The 23,276-nt window shown below is 38.1% G+C and overlaps 1 protein-coding gene across 6 annotated transcripts in view; it reads left to right on the top strand.

The window, feature by feature from the left end:
* Shab (Shaker cognate b) overlaps window positions 1-23,276 on the top strand; it is a 229,924-nt gene that overhangs the window by 100,939 nt on the left and 105,709 nt on the right. For 4 of the 6 annotated variants that reach the window (XM_074173707.1, XM_074173723.1, XM_074173714.1 and 1 more), the window contains exons 2-3: window positions 9,627-10,057; window positions 13,012-13,411. In XM_074173707.1, coding sequence (XP_074029808.1) covers window positions 9,720-10,057; window positions 13,012-13,411 — 738 coding nt within the window. In that variant the 5' untranslated portion in view covers window positions 9,627-9,719. Of the gene's footprint in view, window positions 1-3,193; window positions 3,284-3,305; window positions 3,578-9,626; window positions 10,058-13,011; window positions 13,412-23,276 lie in introns of those variants that run through there. The other 2 variants (XM_074173718.1, XM_074173716.1) reach the window with 2 other exon arrangements.

Below are 23,276 nucleotides of genomic sequence, written 5' to 3'. Positions count from 1 at the left end.
ATGAGTGGAGAAATTTGAATTCTATAACTGATGGAGGCAAAAATAAGTATGGTAAAAATAAAGGAGTGGTTGCACTTGTGTCAAAGGCTGTAGAAAATGATGGTGGTTCAAAACCATTAGCCTTACATTGTATCATTCATCAACAGTCCTTGTGCGGAAAATGTTTGGATATGTCTGAAGTTCTAAAACCAGTCATATCAGTTGTTAACTTCATCAGATCCACTGGGCTGAATCACCGACAATTCCGCGAGTTTATTCAACAGATTGGAGGAAATGATTTACCATATCATACTGCCGTACGCTGGCTTAGTTGTGGAAAAGTCCTTAAGCGCTTTTTTGAACTTCGAGAAGAGATCGATTTTTTTTTTAATAAGAAGCAGCGCCCTTTTGCTGATTTAGAAAATAGTGAATGGATGTGGAAGTTAGCCTTCTATGTCGATTTGACAAATCATATGAACGAACTGAATTTGAGATTGCAAGGAGAAAATCAGCTTCTCCCTGATTTATACACCTTCAGGCAGAAAATAATAGTATTTCAATCGCAATTATGTAAAAAATGTTTCACACATTTTGAAACATGTGAAATATTCAGCCACACTACAGTGTGTCAATTTTGCAATCGAAACTTTTAGTGCTTTGAAGTTAAATTTTGATACTCGTTTTTCAGATTTTGATGTCATTGCGAATGAAATTAAGCTTTTTCAAAATCCTTTTGATTCTGACATTGAAACCCTGGCTCCGGAAGTCCAAATGGAAATTATTGATTTACGATGCAGTGATATGCTTAAGAACAAATATCAAAATTCATCTTTGTTGGAATTTTATAAGAGTCTTCCACTGGAACAATTTGATAATTTGCATAAATTTGCTCGTGGTTTGTTTTCTGTTTTTAGTACTACTTACTTGTGTGAGAAAACGTTTTCCAAGATAAAGTACACAAAGAATGTTTACCCGATGAGCATCTAAATCTCTTTTGATAATTGGTACAAGTAAAATTGATTCACAACTACAAAGTATTGTCGGTGGAAAATCACAATTACATAAATCTCATTAGTTTTTTGTTTTACCGTGATTCATTTCAATTATTTGTTAGTTATTAATATGCTTAAACTTAGATACTAAAGTTTTCTTTGTCATCATTTCTGTCGTTGAGTTTTACCTTGAAAGTAAATAAAACCGAGTAATTATCATTCTGTGTTTTCTTCTTCAACTTATCACAGCAATAGTAACAACAATTAGGTAATCATTGGCTGTCGCGGGCCGGATTGATGACACTGGCGGACCGGATTTGGCCCGCGGGCCGTAGTTTGGAGACCCCTGCTCTAAACCATCCAAAAGCACGGAAGTAACAGAAATTGAAAATGGCGATAACAAAATCACAACTTAACCCTATAGAGATCGCGGAAATTTTTTTAGAGCATTATACTAAAATTGCTGAGGACCTAGTGCTCAAAATAGAAACTCCTCGGAATTATAAAGAGCTCAGAATTGTTAACCAAAGCTCAATATATTTCACAGAAGCAAATATAGATGAAGTTGAAGAAATAATTAACAACCTAAAAAACCACAAAGCACCAGGAATAGATATAATATCAGTAGAAGTTCTGCAGCATATTAAAGAATATATTAAAGAGCCACTAACACTGCTCATGAATAAAATACTAACGACAAGATTTTGGCCTTAATCTTTAAAGACGACAGTTATTAAACCCATTTTTGTAAAAGGAGAAGAATTGAAATGTATAAATTATAGACCGATTTCTCTAATCACTGGTATAACTGAAATTCTAGAGTATATTTGGAAGAGAAGGTTAACAGATTTTTTGAGAAATATAATCTCCTCTCATCTAGACAGTTTGGATTTAGAGAGGCCAGGTCAACACAGGATGCGATAAAGGAATTAACTACACGAATTAACGAATTGTTCTCTTAGATCATTCAACTACACAAGTTTATTAATCTTTTGATAGTAATAAACCGTGCCTCTGCATATTCTTTGATCTGGCTAAGGCGTTCGATACTGTCAGTCATAATAAACTCCTGAACGCTCTAGTAGAAGATTTAGGTATTCGTGGAACGTGTTTAACTCTCATAAAAAGTCACTTGATTCAAAGTAGGTAAGCAAATACGAAGTGATGAAGTTTGGGGTACCTCAAGGCATCATACTTGGTCCAATTCTTTTCACAGTATATCTTAATAACCTGTTTAATCTCCACACTGACAATTATAAGCTACGCAGACGACACAGCAGTTTTTTATGAAGCCGAAAACTGGAACTCGCTCATCACTAAAGCACAAAATGACTTTAAAACAATTATTGACGGGCTCAATTTCAAACTATTGACTATTAGTTTTTCTAGTCCATAGCACACTTAAAATATGGAAGACCTGAAAAATCAGCAGTCGCCCATCATATTTTGCAACAAAACCATTCCATAGACTTCAGTTCATTAAGATTAGTTAGACAAGTTAACAACAACAGGCAACTAGATGCCTATGAGAGTGTAGAAATAAGTAAACACAATAATATTATGAATAACAGTGATGGACCTATACCAAAGAGCATACTATATAGCTCGTTAAAATGATATTGTTTGGTTTACTGATTACTACATAAGGACACATTGCAAAAATAAATTTAGATAGGCAATATCGTGAAGTTAATTTTTATATAGCTGAAAATTGTTTTATATAAACATATATTGTAAAATAATAGATAAGGCAAAATTATAAAATTAATTCAGGTTGTGTACCTGTATGGGTGGTAGGTACACCTGGATGGTTCACCTGTATGGCATATCTATATAGCATAAATGGCGTTAGTTTCGCGTTAGTTTCTAGTTCGATCTTCCTCTTTGAAGATGATCACTTGGTGATCGAAACACGTGTCGAGGTGTTAAAAATAACGATTTGGTGATGGAAAAAACTTCAGTAATATTCAAATACTCTCGTTATAAGTCATTGAAAAGTATAGTATTCTACTCGTGAAAAATGGTCATCACTGGCTCGTATAATACACGACCCCCAAACTTTATTCTCGCTTGTAATGGACACGTTTATTACATTTCAATGACCACATTTATTCCATTCCATTCGAGTTATTATGTCGAAACAAAATAGTTGTCTCCAAACAGATGGTATTTCGCAGCGGAAATTCTATTGTCGAAATTGATTTGACTCATTGGCACATGAAACAGTGTAAACACAGCATGTGCCAAAGATACATTTTCGTACAGTTGAAGTGACCTTTCGACGATTATTTAGTGTGTGCATCTTCTTTGAAGTGAGTTGCTAAATGGATGTGCTTGGTTGTGAAGTCACTTGTATTGTTATTTTTATGAGCTGGCTCCATGTTCAAGTCAGACGAACTTCATTTTTGTCGAATATATGGTTAATCTTTTGCCTTCATTCGCGTATTATTTCTGTTGGCGAACCTTAGGAAAACTTGATCATTTGTTATTTTTCATTGGAAATTATCATGTCTCTGGACAGAGTGCAAATTTCCAAATGAGATGACACTATTTCGTGCATTACCCACCACTAGAACTGCAGCATTTGGAACTGTGAGTCAAAACAGGTGAGTCTTTTGCAAAATTTGCAATTTGACTTGAGCTGACAGTTCTTCCAGTTTTGTAAGATATAGGTGACTATGAGTTCAATGACTTGTTGACCAAGATACTGAGGTTAATCTCCTATCGACCAGTTTTTGGTCGATCATTACGCCAAATATTCCACTTATGTTTTCATAAAAGTAGTATTATTTTGTTGATTTCATATTGAAATTATTAGTGTTATTGTAATATCCTAGGGCTTCATATCACCATGGGTTTTCTCATTATAATAAAACTAAAATATCACCCTTCTGAAAACTGATAACAGAACCTCACCAGCTAGACTTTACTGCCTTCTCAATAATCACAAGCTAGACCATCCACTTCGTGCGAATTACCTAATCTACTGTATCATTTCATCGAGAAAATAAATATTTTGTTCCAGCAGCCGAATGATATTCTGGTTAATTTCGATGTTGTTTCTCTCTCCAGTATGGTATAAGTCAAGAATACGTTGGAGCAAATCAAACAAATTTCCTCAGTGAAAATCACAGCTTTTCTCGACCACTACATGTGGAAAGTCCTCTCAGCTCAGTGATTGCAAATTTCTAAATGGAAGTTATCTAGGAGAAAGCTCTTAACACCATTCCACCGAAACACACCAGTTGGTTTCGCTATGTTTATGTTTGTTATTTGGAGCCACCATTTTTGATGCACTAATCAACAATAAAACTGTTAACATCGGAACTACCAAACGCAGGATAAACATCACAATACAAATACACACAAGACGTATCATCTAGTACTCAAGAAGGCCAAAAATAGACTACAATATAACTCCGTTTGACATTTCACAGTAGTATACATGTCAAAAACGTGGACAAAGCATAACAATCAAGTAACAGGGTAGACCCATCAGATCGGCCCAGCAAAAGTGCAGTCCAATCATGAGCAAGCATTTGCATGAACACCGCGTCACCATCCCTACCATCAGCCACACCACCGCCCACAAAACCACCCCCACCTCAGTCTGGAATTGTAAATACGAGTGAACACGTAGCTCGCCAGTCAGTCGTTGCTGAGACTCCGAAATATAACCTCCCTCATCGCAGCCAACGCGTGGACTGTTCCCATATTTGAGGACTGACCTCAATCAGCGTTATATTCAAATTTATCTTGGTATTCTCACCGGTGAATATTCAATCCTCATTCCATTTCCTGCATGATTAATTTTTGTAGTCTACACCAGTGGCAGAAAAAAATTCACATTTGGTCCAGCAATTCAAACGTCTGATCTGGGACCACGAATGCTGATTTTGTGGACTCTGGTTTCGTCGATTTGAGAAGGAACATTAAATTGCAAGGCATTTGGCAGATCACACTTAAAGCAGATGATATTAGTTATACTTATGGCAGATGTGGTCCCCAGAAAGAATGTTTGGGAAATAAAGTTACTGAGTTTCTGAGTTACTGAGCATAAAGGTGTCATTTGAAGTTTTTCAACTTTCAGGAATTAACATTATTGTAAATTCTGTGATACGCTAGTTGAAGGTTAATTGATGATACGAATTTTGATTTCGAAGTTGAAAATTTCGAGTGGTTATCATTTCGCTCCGTTTAGAGTCGGTTATGTTAGGTTAGGTCCAAAGTGGGTGGGTCTATTCGACCCTCCACCTCATCCCGCAAGGGTTTATTGTGGCTCACACCTATTCACACTCGACCAAATGAACCCAGCTTCTTAACGAAGCCGCCAGCCCCGCTGGGGACCTGATTCGGTCCCCAGCGGGGCAGTATGTGCAGACTGTTTCATAATTTTCCAAACAGAAGCGACACACACTGTCTTCCGACAGTCCGAGTCTCTGCATATGATGATTCGAATGACAGTGACCTGTAAGAAGGCCTACTAGACATCGTAGTTCATCTCTACTATGGTCCAACAACTGTTTGGTATTAAGTGTCGAATGGTGAATAAACACCTTGGAGTGAGCCAATTCTGGAAGATTCTGCCAGAAGTTCATAAATCTCCTTTCCATCCAGGTGTTCAATCTTTGTTTGGCAAAGCCTAAAGCGATCCCAATGACAGGTTCTGGTCCGATGAAACTGCTTGCAGCATCCTCCTTTGCAAGGGAGTCAGCAGCTTTATTGCCTTCTAGGCCAGTATGGCCAGGAATCTAGACCAGAGACAATCTGTTGAGTCTTCCTATCGAGGGGAGTCGTTTGTGGCAATTTGCTACCAATTTAGACGTTGCTCGGTAGGAGCCAAGAGTTTCCAATGCCGCTTGACTCTCCGAGAATATTTTTATTGACTTGTTTGTGTATTAGGTTGGATTCTTCCAATCTCTCCGCACACAATTCAATAGAGTAAATTTCTGCTTCTGCTTCTGCTGCTACAGCTGCATAGGTTCCTGGGCAGGTTGATATCTCTGTCCTGGGTCTGCGACTGAAAACACCTTCACCAGAACCTGAAGGTGTTTTTCAGAGTAACATTCTGTTCTAGATCACGTTGTGAATTTCGAAATTCAGTATAGCAAAAGAAGACTTTCAAAGATGAAGCTATTGAAAAGGTTTATGTAGCTTCATTAGATAAGTGGACTGTAGCATAACACAGGATTATATGATTTGAGGAAGTTCTCAATAGAATTTTGTTCAGGATATAAAAAAAGAGCGAGAGAGATTACGTGGCTGTGGTTCTCACATGAGTGTCTGTCGGCTCTAGTAGCGGCTTGTAGAGAGGCTTCTGGTTCCAGGAGGATGATCGTAAGAACCCGTTGAATCACACAACACAAGCTGGCCAGCAACTTTCTCAATTAATTGAGTAGGTTGTCGAATCATCTGAGATGTTTTCTGTAGCGAATCTATATATCGAATTCCTGTTGTTTTGCTGCTGTTGTGACAGGAAACACAGCCGAATTTCGCGATCAATACAACTTTTGCAAATTGAGTGAAAATCATCAGTAAACAAATACACAAAGAGAAAAAATGAAAAAAAAAAAAAACTGGTGGAGACGGAACAGTAAAAAAGTTCGAAAAGTGGGTGCCCCATGATCTGAACGATCGATTGTCACGTTTCGAAGACTGTTCTTCTTCGCTCTTGCGCAACAAAAATGATCCTTTTTTTGGATCGAATTGTCACGTGTGATAAAAAGTGGATCATCTACGATAGCGGGAGACGTTCAGGATAATGGTTGGACACCAATGAGCCACTCAGGCATTTTCCAAAAGCAAAAACCCACCATAAAAGGCCATAGTTACTGAATGCCACTTACTGAGTCACTATACTATCTGGTGTGACTCACTACCGGTTCCCCCTTTACACGTCCAGAGACATGAATACCAGACTAGAACCGATGTACCGAGCATTGACGCTTGGGCATAGGCAGACTGGGATCCTTGTAGAGACCAAAGACCAGTCCTGGGGAGTAAGCAGATTGACGCCTTGGCGTCAAGTCAGGAAACTCTAGCGGCGTGTCACAACCTGAGGAGACGGTAGACTGAGACCTCAGTGTAGTGATAGCTTCTTGAAAATATATTCGAAGCCGAAAAATCCAACTAACAATAACACAAAAGTTGGTTCAACTCGTACGACAAACTTTCATATAAAATTATTATTTTTCCCTGAATTATCATTAATTTAATGGAATCTATATTAGAGAAATAACCTTTTTGAACACATTCTCTGTCTTGCCATTATATTTCACGTGGGAGTTGCCTGCCTTGACCTATTGAATGAATTTTGCCAAAAACCACATTCTCCCCTCGTATTAATTGCTTCTGTCGTAAAAAACGATTGTTTTGACATTTAGTATTGCAAGAGGAAATTGAAGTTTAATGACTTGAACTAATATTCACTCATTAGTTGCCGTGACTCGACAAATTTCGATACCTTCATTTACGCTATTTTGTAGGTTGGAACTTCCTTTCGTATTCTTCGAAATATTTTGTGAAACATGATTTGTGATAATGTTTTTTAACGACATAATCTTGAATATATACATTGAAATAATACCGATATTGAAATGAACGTGTCACACAATGATATAATTCAATCAAAGTGTTTAAATGCTCTACTTTATTTTTTTTTTCGAATAAGAACTCCGAATAATATAAATTAAATATCACACCATACACCAAACTGGTGCATAAAATCCTAAACACCAGATATACATTACTTGTTTCGTCGCACGTTTCGTGGACCAAGTAATCAATGTGCTGTTTGGGATAGAACGTTTCTATCTGTTCATGATTTTCGTGCCATACTGTGCTATTTCAAGACTTTTGAAATCATCCAAAAGTCCAGTGTCATGTACCGATCTCAACAATTTTCGACATAATTCATTCATTCTGTCTCTCGTTCACCAAGACACGCCAGACTTTTCTTATCTCCGATATATTGAATATGTACTGCGTGGTCTTTGAAACGAGGTTTAACAGCTCGTCTAGTCTGACCGATATACTTTTAGTCACAGTTTTCACAGCTCATTTCATATATCCTTGAATTTCCAATATTTTGTCTTCAGGGTCACTCATATTTGTGGAAGTGAGCAAGTTGTTTTGAAAGCTATTTTTCAACTTTTTGAAAATGGGATATAATCCGTTAGTTCATCGTGGTTCATATGGCGAACAATGAATTGTGAATCCATTATGTAATGAAGAAACACTTAATTGTGAGATTGTGTGTTGAAGATTCCCAAATTTTACATTTCCTTTTCAACTCATTTACTATATTTGAAGAATTTCCTTTGTTGTCAGTTATTTTACTGAAGGGGAATTGAAGAGCCCGTGGACAAGAAAGTTTACTCCCTTCATTTTTTCTTGTGTGCAGTGTTTTGTTTGAAGGTGTGTTCAAAGCTTGAGAACCATAACAGGAGATCTACTTCAAAAACAGTGAGCCTGACAATACTGAACATGACGCTCCTATAATGCAATTTCTTCTTCATCTGCAATGGATTGAGTCGCAATATTCCACAGTCCAATTGCATTCCGACTTAGTTGTAAAAAATTTGCATGCACAATTACAGGGGTCATGACTTACAGTTTCCTATGGAAGAGGGAAACGAAGAAAAGGTATAATTTTTGGATGTACTGGTCAACAGAAAAACAGCCACATCTTCTTCAAGGAATTTGTAAATTGGACCAAGCTTTACAGGTCAATGGGTTTACATCGCAAGAAATCAAACTGCTCTACATCCTTGAAGAAAAAATACTTCAACTACACATTTACGGACCACATCAGTAAACTCTTCAATGGTCATGGTATCATGACCATTCACAAGCCGACTAATCAAATGAGCATTCCGACCATATGTCTCTGACATCTGACATCAGTACTACCAAAGGCAGCATCAACACCAGGATATAAGAACACAAGCTCAGCTGCCGATTTACATAACCGAAACAATTCGCAATTGCAAAACATGTCCTTGTAGAGACAGACCACGTACTACAAATTTCATTAGATCACGGCTCACCAGCCCATATTTTTTCCTCTCTAATCGTGACTACGGTCGTGAAAGCTCATGTTTTTGAACTGAACGTTATCAGTTTGCTCAAGTTTTTTTCTCAGTTTTTCAAATGTTTCTATAATTATTCCGGCATTTGGTGTGGAGATGATTCCAATGAATCAAAAATCATAACAGTTGGGGTTGAAATGGACACCAATATGTCTTGGCACAATCATGTCGGTGGAATTGCAAAGGCTGCTTCTCAAAAGCTTGGAGCACTGTTCTGAACCAGAAAACTTTACACTTCTAAGCAACTTTTGATGCTTTATAAAGGTCAGATTAGACCTTCTTTTGAGTATCACGGGAAGTGTTCAAGTGACTTGGCACATTTGATTCCACCAAGAGCGGTACATATCAGAAATTCGCGGCGGACTGTGCCTGCTCATCGTTTTGGGGTTCAACTCAGTACACCTCGAACTTCACTGTTTAAGAACTCTTCCATCGGGAGCAAATACTTGTGTTTTCTCCTCAAAAAATATAAAAGGTGTTTCTTAAACAATTTTGCGATTTTTTTATATATCAGATACTTTCACTAGGTTACCAGATATTGCAGTTCCGATTGATATTGTTTCAGGTTCGGATAAGCCAAAGACGCGCGGCCGACGACAGTGGCGGGTGAGGCCGCATCAGCACGGCTAGTACCACGACCCCCAGCCAGGCGCCGTCTATGGTGGGCGATCGGGATGGAGGCGAAGGACTGGCCGTGCGGTGGGACCAAATCTCCTCCGGCGCCCTCCTCGACGGCATGGAGAACAACAGGGAGCAGGTGCGGTACTCCTCCGTGCCGCAGATGTCGCCTCCCTCACACCTGCCCCCACACATGCCCCCGCCGCCGCCGCTGCCCTTACAACTGCAGAGGCCCTTCTCCAGGTCGATGTCTTCGCTGCCGCCCGAACCCTTCATGATCATGCGCTCCAAGGCGCTCAACAGGAGGGTCGTCATCAACGTTGGAGGAGTGAAGCACGAGGTGCTCTGGAGGACGCTTGATCGACTACCGCATACCAGGTGAGTGATATTAACAAGAGAAGTAATGATTCAACATATATCTTTGTACATATATTGCTCAATACTCCTTGTGGAGTAGCACCACTCTGTGAGTTATCTAGTACTCGATGTTTTTGGCGGACAACTCCTCTTGTTCGTTCATTTCATTGATATTTTCTCATCTCCTTCTGTCCCTCATTGCCGTTTCCTCATTTCCATCCATTTTTGCTTTGATCAGTTCATTTCTGACTTTTTGTAACTACCTCGAGCTCCTTTTCTCTACCGTTATTCAATTCAACTGTTCATATTATCCTTGTTTTTCTTTCATTTCTGTCATTTTGAGTATTTCTTCTTCCCGTGTCATGCGAATCATCACATAACGACCTTCATATCAATTGATATACTTTATACATTTAGTCATCTCTTGATGGTGCTAACTTGGATAGCGAAATGCACGTCAAGTGACGGTATTTTTGTTTTGGTGTGGAAAAAGTGTTCTAGATAGATTCATTTTACTTCAGAGGTTCCAATTTGATCTATCATGATAATTTATTAAGTAATAATGTATATAAGTAAGACATGATATACCTCGGTTCTGGCAGACTGTGTGAACTGTTTAGCAGGTCTCAACTAGAAGAGGGAGCCCCTGTGGTATTAGGAGAGTAGGGAAGCTTCACTGGTCTTCATGAATAATATGGGAAAGCTTGATATTGCTATCTAAGTACCCTGGGTCTACAGGGGAAAAATCATGAAACTGGAAAAGATATGGAGGAAGTTCTGTATCTCTATATCTGTAGAGTAGTAGGGTGAGTGTAGGCCCACAGCACGTTGGCCACATGTGGCCCATTGTACATCCTCCTGAGGAGTTGTCCTCCTAGGTCATCGTCCATCCTGTCCTTTCCAGGAAGGTGGACAGGTCACTGGGAGACATTTCCTTTATATCGGCAGGTGTAGGCCAAGACTCGCCGAACACACACTCTCTTATTGACAATAACTCCGGGTACTCGCACAAGACATGCCTGACAGTCTCACCTTCCTGGTCACATATCCTGCATAGTGTGTTCACTAGCCCCATATTGTGGAGGTGTTTCCTTAGTTGACAGTGGCCAGTCAGAAATCTTACTGTTGAGCATAGGTTTTTTCTGGTCATCGCTAAATATTTCTTCGGCGCCACCTTCCCAGGGTTACCCAGGGTGATCTTGGCAAGATTACATCCTTTAATGTCTACCCATCTCTTTAGGGATTGATCATGAGTGTGACGTTTGGCTAGTTTCGCAATTGTCGAAGTCATCAGGCCGTGGGTGCCACTGGGTCCTAAAATTCTTAGTCCAGCCGCTTCCTTGGCTGAAGAGTAGGCAATGCGATCACCTTCACTCCTGTCGTGCCCTTCAATCCACTTCAGAATATGGAGAAAGTTATTGAACCCTTAGAACATGTGTAATTATTCGAAAGGACTGAATATAATGTCGTTGAGAAATTGTTGTACCAGGAACCAGTTAAAGACGATCTGTGAGGAAGGTCCTGAGGAAATCATAATTAAAACAGCGTACCTTCTTCACGATAGCCCAGAACTGCCACTACATGAATTGGTGAGCTAGTGAATGTTGTTGTTGAGTCATGGTTTCATCTAGTTGCCTTGCACTACAAGCTGCAGACGAACAAAGAGAACAAATCTCGTTCGGTGGTCGATTTTGCGGCTTGGCTTTGCAACGGACCGCCTTTGGAAGTTTCGGTTATCTTTGATTGAGTCTTCTAAAAGGCGTCTTCGTGAAGAATGATTATTCTTTAATGGTGGATGAATCCGGCAATGAATTTGTCGTTCATATCAGTTCAACACTAATGAGACGGGACGAAATAGTGTGTTTCTTCACAATTGTTTTGCGTTTGACCTCTGGCTCAGATGATAAACATAAGTTTCATCACTGGTAAAATTTCATGTTAAAACTAGGTTAGGAATTAACGAATGAAAACTACCGCGACTAGATTTTTCTATGAACTCATCTACAGATTGATAAAATAATTCCAAGTTCGTGGAGCTGATTGTGATAGATTCTTACAGCAGTGGTTTTCCGTGATAGTGGCATTTTTGCTGAAAAAACTTGGGCCAGTCGCCTGACATGATCTGTAGCTGATTTCATCCAAATTTAAACAATCAAATTTCCCAGTAATATATATCCACTATCAAAACAAAATGTAGTACCTTGTTCAGCAACATTTCGAGTCTCATTAGATGACCCTTTTCAAGGTTCGAGCACACAGGTAAGGCATACAACATCGAGTTTTTCTTCATAAACGGCTTCAAAAGTTTTTGCTTAACTAGCAGGACCATAATAGTATTTTCTTCCTGATGAAAGAACAGTTTTATTCATAATGGAACCTGTATCACAAGATTTGATTGCCCTGAGTGGCAAAATTGAATGATTGCTAACTAAATCTGTACAAATCATGGCTGGTGTAAGTATAGATTAAGTATTGGACCTTCAAAAACAGATACAACTATAACCTACGTCCATTCTTTGAATGTTTGTCCAATCTAGTTATTGTCAGTGCTGCAACGTCCTTTTTTTGTTCAATTCTTCTTTCTTCTCTTTTATATGGTGTAATTGTTATTGCGTTCAATAAAATCATTATTTTCATGCACTCTTTGAAGCAACCTAAAAACCTGAAAAATATTCCACTTCAATGCATACAATTTCAACAAAAATTCTGTATGGAATAATGTACAAATGTAGAGATCGCTGTGAGGTTCCTTTTTCACTGTTTGGTTATTAATGGCGAAAGCATCGACAATGATGATTACTGAAAACGACTCAGGTGGAAGAAAAGCAACCTTATTCTCAGTGCTGGATTCACCAAACGAGTTACCAACAATGATTAATTGATTATGATGATGAAAAATGTGTGTGAAGATGTCGATGACGATAATGACAACTATGAGGAATATAATGACGCTGAATCCTCGTTTTTCTTTTCAGGTTGGGCCGCCTCCGCGACTGTAACACCCACGAGTCCCTCACCGAACTCTGCGACGACTACTCGCTCATCGACAACGAATACTTCTTCGACCGCCACCCCAAATCGTTTAGTTCGATTTTGAACTTCTACCGAACCGGAAAACTTCACCTGGTGGACGAGATGTGCGTGCTCGCGTTCAGTGATGACCTGGAGTACTGGGGCGTCGACGAGCTCTACCTCGAGTCGTGCTGCCAGCACAAGTACCACCAGCGCAAGGAGCACGTCCATGAAGAGATGCGCAAGGAGGCCGAGTCTCTGCGGCAGCGCGACGAGGAGGAGTTCGGGGAGGATAAGTGCTCCCAGTATCAAAAGTGGCTGTGGGATATGTTGGAGAAGCCTACGACGTCGATCGCGGCGAGGGTGAGTGAGGGGTATTGGGGGAGGGAAGTGCTGCTGGGAGTGATGGGTGGGAAGAGTTGGTGATTTCAGTAAAAAAGTTTTCATGGTTGAGGTGCAAATTGAAAATAGGGGTTTCTTCAAGCAAATATCAGTTGGTAGAATGGTTCCATTTCATATACAATCAAAAAGTGCCTTTAAAGGTTTTTATCATGTTCAAAATATCTTTAATAGATTCGTGAAGACCAAGTAACAATAAATAGAAATGAATTGATTTCCTATATAGGTATATACGTACCTATTTACGAACCACTCATACATATGATCGGTAAAGTAGGTTTCTTCACTCTTGACATTAACAGAAACTTCAAAATTTATGAGCTTCTGAATACAGACACAATCAGTGACTCTGTGGTGACAATAATGTAATATTTTCAAAGAAGAAATCAAATACTTTCAAAATAATTTTATATTGGTGGATAAGGAGAATTGAAAACCATTTTTGAACAAGTCATCAAACTTAGGTAACCATGTTCTATTTAAACAATTCAAAGCGATGTTCTCGGAGATGTTTTGGTTGGCGTATTAACTGAGTTTCTGCTGCAGTCATCAACTGAGTTTCAGTTGATACGTCAAAAAGAGTACTTCGATCACGCCCCTCAAGATAACTGCCGTAGTTGCAGTTGAAGCGTTTGGCAAAACCCGGAAACCAACAAAACATTGACGCCAGATGTGAAAGCTTACATTCCTATAAAATGCATGTGACGTAAATATTTTCAAGTGGATTAAATGAACACTGATTTGACAAAACATGGCAGAGTAGTAGCTTGATTTTGAACACTTTCAATCTGTACAATAGCACTGAGTTTTCGAACAAATTCTCAAATCTCAATTTGCCATCTCAATCATGAAACACGAGTACTAATATTTCCCGCACATACGAATCTCTTCTAAATGCAATTCATCATATCTATCAATGGTGAAAAACAGGCATTTAGATATTCACAGGTTATAATCAGCACTCATCAATCATTCTGTTTGCATTCAGATAATCTTTCAAAGAGCCTCTCTAGGCCAGTGATGAATTGGTTCTCATTCCGTTCTAAATTTCTAGCTTATCACGCTCATTCTCAAAATTATCTCTCACTTTGTTTACAACAGGAGCATTTCTATTTCATTTAAAGTATCAGACATTTGCTTTCTGTTGCTGATGCTATTCAGTATTTTTATCGCTCTGGTTCAACTGAAATTGTAATGTATGATGTATATCAATGAATAGAGCCAATGAAAAATAATACATGAAATCATACTTCGATTCTTTGGGTACATTACAGTTTTAAGTTTCAGGGATAAGTAATGCAGTAAAGGAATAAATTGAAGCTTCGTTAAAAATCAGAATGGGCTGAGGTTGATTGAATAAAGCGATTAATCAAAAGTGGAATAAACTTCCGTTGAAGTATCAAACAGTAGTTCATATACGCGGTTGTAACAATGTTATTCAATCGCTGTCTGATACTAATGATAAGGCACTCGCATTTCTCGTTATATTCTCAACTCCACCTCAGCCTGTTCATATTATGTATATATGCAAAAATATTACCCATTTTCAGTATGAATATTCCAATGAATTCTCAAACTTACGTTTTGTAGTAAATTCAAGGTGAAAGTGGTCATTGTAGTGGTCCCTTCATATCCTAAAAAAATAATTATTTATAATACATTACTAATGATATCTGTCCAAAATAGGTAGTTTTGACATTCGGGTTTCAATTCATATCTGGTATTTGGGAATACTTGTACACAAAGTCATGACATCCTAGCAGATTACAGTGATACGAAAAATAAATATCGGAACATACGAATCGAGAGGCATTCTTGCCTCTCGACGGGGTTGGCGATAGCAGTTGACCAATTAGAGAGTTGTTCGTGACGGAATATCGAATACGAGAGATAAATGGTTTCACCTCAATCACCTGTATCACCTTAGGGAGAACCGTGCGAAAGATTACACCAATTATTTAAGAAAGAAATGAGATCATAGCACCATAATCGTGGTTTGTAAAAATTTCTCTCCGATGCGCCGGATTTCATTGTCAACTTCACTTTTCTAAATCCCTTAAGGAAACTATGCTTTACTAACTCAATTCTACTGTTGACTAAACTTATGCCTGAGTACTGACAGAAATCAAAATGGCGAACAACAGTTTCTCTCCTCCACACACAGACGAACTTGGTGCGCTCTGCCGGCGAACCGAACAAATGTTTTCCAACCCTATGGAAGACCAACTTCGTGAGAAATTGTGGCGATCTTGGTTCATTAAACACCACATACAGGGGAACAAATGACGAACATGGTTCGGGCGAACCAAAATGGGAACAAGGTTCCCATTTTTGTATGTCTGGCTTTGAGCAAGAAACCATGCGTAGCCGAAGCTCCATTGTCTGCTAGTAATTATTTGCTGCGATAACTGTAACAAATAATTTCTCCTATCAAACAATAGGTGTTGTGTTTCCTTCACGTCAAAAGGGCTTCGAAAATGAAACACACGCTTTGAATCGAAACAGATGATGTTCTCTGAAACTCAAAGAAAACATAACGTCTACTTCTGAAAACTAAAAAAAAAGTAACTTATGAAAATCGATGGACCCAATACAATAGAGGTTCAAATGAACCACCTTATTGTGTTCAACAATGGCCAAATATGTGATACAGAGATAATCTCATATCTCTGAGTTTATTTGATGTAATGCTGGCTGGATAGGTTTTCCCTTAATTCATCAGGATTTGTAGCTCTCCAAAATTCATGCCCATAGACACATTTTTTCAGATATTCACAAAGAAAGAAATCACTCGGAGATGAGTCTGGTGATCTGGGAGCCCACTCAATTGTACTATGTGCAGATATCAATCGACCAGGAAACGTATTAAGGAGAAAACTTGTGTCATTGGTCGTGCATTGAACAATTGTCCCGTTGAAACTGAAGGTCACCAAAATCAATATTAACCCTTTCGGACCCGAGTTTTTTTTAGTCTAGCAAAAAAATTTAAACAGAGCATATGTTATTTGTGATTTTTTTAAAGAATTTTGCTATCGATTATAATGTCATATCTATGGTCGATTTCGACTTCTGACATGTGCACACAGAGTCTCAATGGTAATATTGCTACCAATAGAAAACAAAGCAATTCATTTCTAGAGTTAATTTTTATTCAAAGCAATTCATTTCTAGAGTTAATTTTTATTCATTTTGTTGTATAGTATAATTTGATACAATTCTGTTTTTTTTGCTATGCCCAAATGGACTTGACATTTCTGGCAAAAAATGTGTATTCGAGATATATAAGTCGGCATTTTGCACCTACTTGCAAAATTCTTATTGTCAAATTCCGGATAGTGCTTCATTCCATCGAGTCTAACTTCGTCTACTGTCTTCATTTCTTTTCGGTTTCTGATCCTTACCATCGGTGAAATTGTTGGCGAATCTCTCGAAGCCCGTCCTCGTGATCTCGGTGTCGACTCGGCCCTGGTCCCACCAATTAGGCCCTCAGCAACATATGCACGAAAATGCAATAAATCTAAAATTGTATTTTTGTTCACTCCAAGATCCTCAGCCTTCTGCCGGTACTCGATTCAACCATTTGTGCATGCTATATCGATTCCATGGGTGAACATACGAAGTGTCCATTTACGACTTCGAGTGTTGGTCCTATAGAGTGTGAGCAGAAAATCCATTTTGTCTACCCCTCCCGTATGGCTATTGTATTGTCTGATAACTTCCGGCCGGGGGATATTTATATTTTCTTTCTTTATATTTTCTTGTTGTGGAATTGGCCGCGGTGGTAGTGCGTCCGACTCACGATCGGAATTCTCGAGAGAATTTATCTGTGTTAGGAATCACACGTTAAAAGGTAAGACCTCGTTAGTCCTTAGCTCGCACAAGTTTCTCAACTTCTGAGAGTTGTCGTTCGTATGGGGGCGGCAGCTGATTAACGGAAAAACAGATTTTAAACAGATTTTTAAACAGATTTTTTCACCTTATCCCAACGTTTGCATGAATCAGCCTCTCCCACACTCATGTAATTGAACGCCATGACAACACTTTTACTACCAAATCTTTTGGTGAGCACCACTTGGCCATCGTTACTGATGAGATCTTCGGCATATCCACGACCTTTACTTTTCATTACAGTGTCTGAGGAGAAGGGAGGTCTACCAAAACGGTCCACTCGTGCGGTACCAGAAGCGTAAATTTATGAATTTCTCAAATACTGTAGTAAATTATAATTCGAAAAATAGTTGCCAAAGTAAAGTTGTATGTTGATTACCTTGATCCTTTCAGAAAGTTTGAGTACAACTGAAGCTCCAAGTCCAAAAACTTCTTGCTGCTCAATAGTCAGAGCCCTTGGTATATGAGAAAATCATACATCAGGCCACTCGACCCACCCAAAGCGAACAGTTTGATACCCCATGGAGAAGGTTTCCCCTTTATATACTGCTTCACATTTAGCCTCCCTTTGAAGGGAATCATTTGCTCGTCGATACTCAACTCCAATTCCAATTGAAGGGTGGTCATTCGTTCACGTAGGGTGTTATACAATGGTCGTACTTTCCACATTCTGTCCGTGCAATTTGGGCCCCTTTCTACTACTTTCACGAAATGCAAGGCTGTTCGCAGTCGGTGGAATCGATCGCGAGGTATTGCATCGACGATCATGGGCACACGTAATCTATTTTCCCAGTAACATTTCACTCTGGGATAATGAAGATTGCCCATCAATATATGTATTCCAAAGAGTGTCTCCATTTCATCCATCGTTGTTGGTGGGCATTTCATAAATTTCTGCACAACGTATAGATTTGTATGCTCAACCATGAAAGAGATAAGCTCAGGAGTAAAATACTGCCGAAAGAAATACAGAGGACTTTCAAGATCAGTCACTTCATCTTTTTTTGGCCTGTGCCAAGTGATGTTTGGGGTAATATATCTCACATTTTTTCGCCAACAGATGTCTTTTTGAGCGTCAATTCATTATTTTCGAAGTAATTTTTTATTCGAGCAGATTTACTCAAAAGATATTCTTTGTCGCTGACATTTGTTTTACTTTGTGAAACATATTCACTTTCAAGGACATCAGGTCTCTGTTCCTCGATGTTTTCTTCTTCCAGGAAAATATCTTCAACATCGTCTCCTCGAAGAGGCGCGACTACATCTGTGATTTCATTTAATTAGCGCTAGAACGAACATTGAAAATCACGTAGAAATACCAGAATCTGATTCCCATCCATCGTTTTCGTCACTCAAAATGTCAATATCCGACATGTCTTGATGAATCAGCTCAAATAATTCGTCATGAGACAGACATTTTTTGAAAAAACGCTGACATAATTGGATTCCATGTACGTTGGGTTCAAAGCGCCCCACAATGAGAAATTCTCTATATGTGATGATCAAAGTTACGTACACTACAGTGTACGCTAGGCCCGAAAGGGTTGTAGATGAACTGCTAGAATAATTTGATTTTGTAGTAGCTGTAGTATTTGACAGCGTTGATGTTGCTATCGATGAAAAAAAGACCTATAATATAGTCACTTAACATTTCTGTCCAAACATGGAGTATTTGTTGGTACTAAGTACACACATGAATACTCAGATGCTCAAGACTAATATCGAACAGTGGATGGATTTTGTTTTCTACGTAAAGGAAATGATGACTCCTGTAAATATTACGTTATTGAATAATCAGTCAATTACATTTTATTTTTTCAACATGGTTTCACAAAATTCCATGCGTCTAATGTGGTCGCCGGGATAAATTTCTTGAGTTTTTTGTACTCAATAACAGTGGTAACCATTCCAAACAGTTCTGTTACTCATATTGATTTGATGTGCAGTTTATTGGCTTGTACAAGGTTCAAGAGCTTCAAAGCGGCACATACTTTTAGCTTTTCTTCCTTCGTGAACTGAATGCTAGTTGCTGGAGTTGAACAGTGCAGAAAGGAGAATGGTAGTTCAATCAAATAGTTGATATTCCGCAGCGAACAATTCTCTAATTTTAAACTGATCGACTGCTATCGCAAACCCCGTCCACAATGCATTGGGATTCGTAAGTACCGATATTTTTTTCCACATCTGTATATGAAAGTATTTACATGAGATAGGACATTGAAAAATCGCAGAGAATATGTAGAAACGATAAATGTTGTCGATTCTAGAAGTGATTATCGAGAGCATATCGATACAAAGAGGTGAAAATGTTTCTATTTGGTTAGTTATTTCTTTTTCTACTGTATTGTTGCAGTGGAATTGATTCAGAAAACGCATTCTAATAAGATCTCTATGAAATGCTACTTTCTCCTCTACATTTCGATATATCTGAAGATAGAAATATTTTTGAATGGAATCTGTGAGGATCTCCAATGACCAATATAAAAACAAGATGTCTTTCAATTCATTTTCCCCATTGGACAAGAACAATATAGGCATTGAATACATACATTATTGATTAAAATGCCTGGTTTCTATCTGTTGGGCTGAAGTTTCAAGATACCATAATGAAGAAAAGGGAATTGAAATTTTCTATGTTTTTTACCACTTTTATTTGTAACTAACGTTACTGCAGTTTCGTCCTATGAGGGCATTTTCAAACTCATAAAAACTAATAAAACTATAATTGATATTGGTGTACGAGTCTAAGGAATACTGCCAGTAACTTAGTCCTCAAAAGTTATTGACTTTGTGAAAAAGAAAAGTGCCACTGTTATTGGAATTTTTCTCTAATCTAGCTAGCAACCGGCAAACCTGATTTTAATATCTAAAAGATATAATGCTTTCTCAATAAGACTAATTACGATATTTCAGATCTCAATTTTGGAATATGAAGGGATATCCACTAATTGACTACTGTGTAATAATATCAAGCTTTCTCGATTTGGTGACTTTTTTACATGCTTCTTGCCAATTTCATTCAGGAAAGCACAATTTTTGCAGAAATAATTATGACTCAATACATCTTCTGCAAATATATATTTTTTCAAGTCTTTAAACAGGTTTCTCATATTCTTGTTATTATATATCATATTCTTGGTTTCATATATTATATATTCATGTATTGAAAAATTAAATACAGGCGAAATAAGTCATTATTTCGATAGATATGATGATGAAGTGTAGAATTGGAGGAAATCAACAAAATAACATATTTGTAAAATTTGCAGAATGGTGAAGTACTTACACAGTCAAGGTTCCAAGACAATCTCGTTGATTCAATCAGTTTTCAAGTAGTTTCAAACCGATGGTCTTGTTTTACTTCTGCCATAATTTTTAGCCGTTCATCAATCTCAATAATCGAGCTACATTCTTAATGTATCAAAATACTATATAAATTGGCTATAGAATTTGGTTATTCAGTAATAGTATATTCTGTTGAAAATTTTTTGCCAAAAAAATTATCCTATCAAATTTGTCTATTTCTAGTCATGTGTGTCGAAATAACCAATGAAACCATCATTACACTGATAACTACCCATGGATAGTTTTCACGGGTAGTTATCACTTATGTCATGACATTGCTAAGCAACCAACACAATAAAGTTGTTTGACATTTCAGTACTTAATTCAATGTATTTCGAAAATGTCACTTTCTCGCTTTGGTGTTCAAAATGATGCGGCAATTGACAAAATCATTGAAGAAAATACACCAAAAAATACTGTCAATAGTAAAAAATACACTTGGAAAATATTTATGGAGTTTTGTGACGCCAGAAAATATGAATTGGATGGAAATCGTACTCTTGAAGAGCTTGCATTAATACTCAAGGATTGGGCGATTAATATGAGAAAAAAGGATAGCACAGAGTTTAAGGAGGCTACTGTTAAAACCGTATGGAATATAACAAGCAAATTATTACAAGAAAAGTATTACAAGGAGTATAATATCATGCTAGACCCCTTTAAAAGTGTTGCATTCAAACAAGCGCGGAATGCACGCGACGCAGCACGAAGGAATTTACAAACAGATCCCACTAAACGCAAAACAAGCTCAGTACCATTAACTTCAAATGAAATGAGTAAAATAATAAACTTTTGGGATGAAAATACCCCTATAGGACTCCTACGCAAATTTTATCACATAGCAGCGGTGGAATTGGCTTGGAGAGGTGGTGAAGGTGCTGCTTGCTCAGTTGACACAATAATGGAAATTCCATAAAACCTTATTTGAATATTGATCAGGAACATCATAACCAAATAATCAATAGTATGCGTGGAAACACCTATGCAGTAACCGAGGCAAATACAGCAAGATCAACGGAATATCATTATACGAATTCTTCTTTTAATAACTGTGTGTTCAATAAATAATTTTGTTCGAATTGCAAAAAATTTTCTCACCGAATATCCCTCGAACATTGATAAATAACTCATAATTTTATCACAACTTCCTCAAGCACGTTATTTTAGGTAACATCCCTCCGCCTTCGGCGTCGGGATGTTACCAAATAACGTGCTTTCGAAAACTGTGATAAAATGATTTCGTTAGTTATCAATGTCCTTGGGATATTATAGCTGATAATATTATTGAACGCCAGTTTTTATAATGTAGGAATTTTGAGAAAGACTCATTTATATTCCTAGAATAGATGCATCGAAATATTGTATAGTTTATTGCTACATGGTTTATGCTCCAACAAATATCTGGAAAGATACTTGGAAGTAGAAAATTCCAGGAAATTTATGAAATTCCAGCTGAGATTAACATCTGTACACCTAACCAATTTGAAAATAGTGTTCACAGTGCTAGTGCTACCACAGTAACATGATTATGACCCAGGACCCAGTGACACCTACGTCCTGATGACTTCGACAATTGCGAAACTTGCCAAACGTCACACCCATGCTGAATCGCTAAAGAGACGGGATGGAATTAAGGGATGCAGTCTTGCCCGGATCATCCTGGGCAACCCTGGGAAGCTGGCACCAAAGAAATATCTGGCGACGACCAGGAAAAACCTACGCTCAACAGTAGGATGTGACTGGTTACAGTCAACTAAGGAAATATGGGGCTAGTGGACACATTTCTATGCAGAATGTGTGAACAGGAAGATGAAACTGTCAGGCATGCCTTATGCGAGTGTCCGGTTTTATCGTCAATAAGAGAGTGTGTGTCCGGCGAGTCTTGGCCTACATCTGCCGATATAAAGGAGATATCTCCTAGTGACCTGTTTACCTTCCTGGAAAGGACAGGATGAACAATGACCTAGGAGAACAACTCCTTGGGAGGATGTACAATGGGTCACATGTGGCCTACACTCACATCACAACTTCTGTGGACCTACACTCGCCCTCCCTTCTCTACAGATACAGATAAAAAGAACATGATTAAGGCTAGACAAATTACTATTGAATTTGGCATAAAACAAAATATTTGTTGCATCCATTGGAACTGTGTACCTCTACAAGGCTGAGTTTCTCAACAGTGATATTTATTTGGTTATTCCTGGAGTCATCCAAAACCAAAATATGTCTTGGCAGCTGAACTTCCTAAATACCTTAATGAAAGAATAAGTGTGGTGTTGTTGATATTTTGGTTTACTAATTTTCCTCAATAGGTTATTGATGTATGAGAGAAAAAAGTTGAAAGATAACATGGCTTCTTTGGAAACACCAGCCACCACTTATAAGGAACGTTCATTGATAAAATTTGAGAGCATTGAATTGAAACGAGCTGACCGTTCGTAACCTCAAAGTAAGTTTGTTTAGCGAAGCTTATGCTATACGTTATCAAAAATATTGAAAATATCAAGCAACATGAGAAAAACTTTGTTTGAATTAAGTTCACCTATTGATCTTGAATCATCATAGACACAGAGTAAAATATTTGAGGGTTTAA

The sequence above is a fragment of the Leptinotarsa decemlineata genome, unplaced genomic scaffold, assembly GCF_025532065.1.
Source record: "Leptinotarsa decemlineata unplaced genomic scaffold, Ldec_3_MD MMD2_P_RNA_scaffold_12, whole genome shotgun sequence".
Classification (NCBI taxonomy): Eukaryota; Metazoa; Arthropoda; class Insecta; order Coleoptera; family Chrysomelidae; genus Leptinotarsa; species Leptinotarsa decemlineata.
This window is presented reverse-complemented; position numbering and strand designations above follow the sequence as displayed.